Below are 1,096 nucleotides of genomic sequence, written 5' to 3'. Positions count from 1 at the left end.
TCGTAGGCCATGGCCAGGAAGAAGCCAGACTCCATGGCCGTGAAGGAGTGGATGAAGAACATCTGGGCCAGGCAGGCGTGGAAGCCGATGTCCTTCCTGCCAAACCAGAGGATGGCGAGGAGCTTGGGCAGGGCGGAGGAGGAGAGCACCAGGTCCGTGAGGGAGAGCATGCCCAGGAAGAGGTACATGGGCTCATGCAGGCTGGGCTCCGTCTTGATCACGAGCAGGAGGCCCACGTTGCCCAGCAGAGCCACCAGGTACATGGAGCAGAAAGGGATGGAGAGCCACCGGTGCAGGGACTCCAGCCCTGGGATGCCCAGGAGGGTGAAGGCATCGTGGAGCGTGGCCGTGGCATTCGCGGGAGCACCAGAGTTGACGTGCTGCATGGTGCCCCTTCATCTGCAGAGCCTCCTCAGTCAAAGAGACCCTTGGACAGAAAGGAAGGAGATTACATCAGGGGGAGGGGGACACGGAGGAGGAAGAGAATTTGGACCATGGCTTTAGATATAGCAGCCTCTCCGTGACATTGCAGACAATCTATGGGGTTGAAAATAGGTTGGAAATATGAAGATGGAGAGATGGAGATGGAGAGATGGAGATGAAGAGATAGAGATGGAGATGGAGATAGGCAGATGGAGATGGAAATGAAAATGGTGATGGAGAGATGGAGAGGCAGATGGAGATGGAAATGAAGATGGTGATGGTGATGGAGAGATGGAAATATGCAGATGGAGATGATGGAGAGACAGAGACAAACTATGATAGAGAGAAAGTGAGAGAGATAATAGATAACAGAGTCATCCACTTTCCCAAGATCTGCGCCATTCAGCCCAGAGACTGACCTGGTTGTCCACTCCAGACATGCTGCTCGCTGGTGCTTTTCCTTCAAGGAGCCTGCAGGAGTCAACAGCCAGGCAGTTTATGACCGGTCCTCCCCCACCACTTCAGTGGCCTTTGGGGGGTTCCTATGCACAAGCAGCCCCAGAGGGCCAAGGGATTGCCTGCTCCCTCCCTTGCTTCCCTCTGGACACAGGTACCAAGCCAGTCCAGGTGCTCTGAGTATTTCTGGCTGGGGGGGCCTCTTCATTCTACCCCC

At 55.3% G+C, this 1,096-nt stretch overlaps 1 protein-coding gene across 1 annotated transcript in view; it reads right to left on the bottom strand.

The window, feature by feature from the left end:
- The window catches only part of LOC107297655 (olfactory receptor 52R1-like), an 8,680-nt gene extending 8,294 nt beyond the window's left edge, over nucleotides 1-386 (bottom strand). The window contains exon 1 of the mRNA XM_015827016.1: nucleotides 9-386. Coding sequence (XP_015682502.1) covers nucleotides 9-386 — 378 coding nt within the window. The remainder of the gene's footprint in view (nucleotides 1-8) is intronic.
- Between the last annotated feature and the right edge of the window lie 710 nt (nucleotides 387-1,096).

This window comes from Protobothrops mucrosquamatus, unplaced genomic scaffold (genome assembly GCF_001527695.2).
Source record: "Protobothrops mucrosquamatus isolate PMUCROS unplaced genomic scaffold, P.Mucros_1.0 scaffold3441, whole genome shotgun sequence".
NCBI classification, from domain to species: Eukaryota; Metazoa; Chordata; class Lepidosauria; order Squamata; family Viperidae; genus Protobothrops; species Protobothrops mucrosquamatus.
The sequence above is the reverse complement of the archived record's forward strand: the minus strand, read 5'-3'. Positions and strand labels throughout refer to the sequence as shown.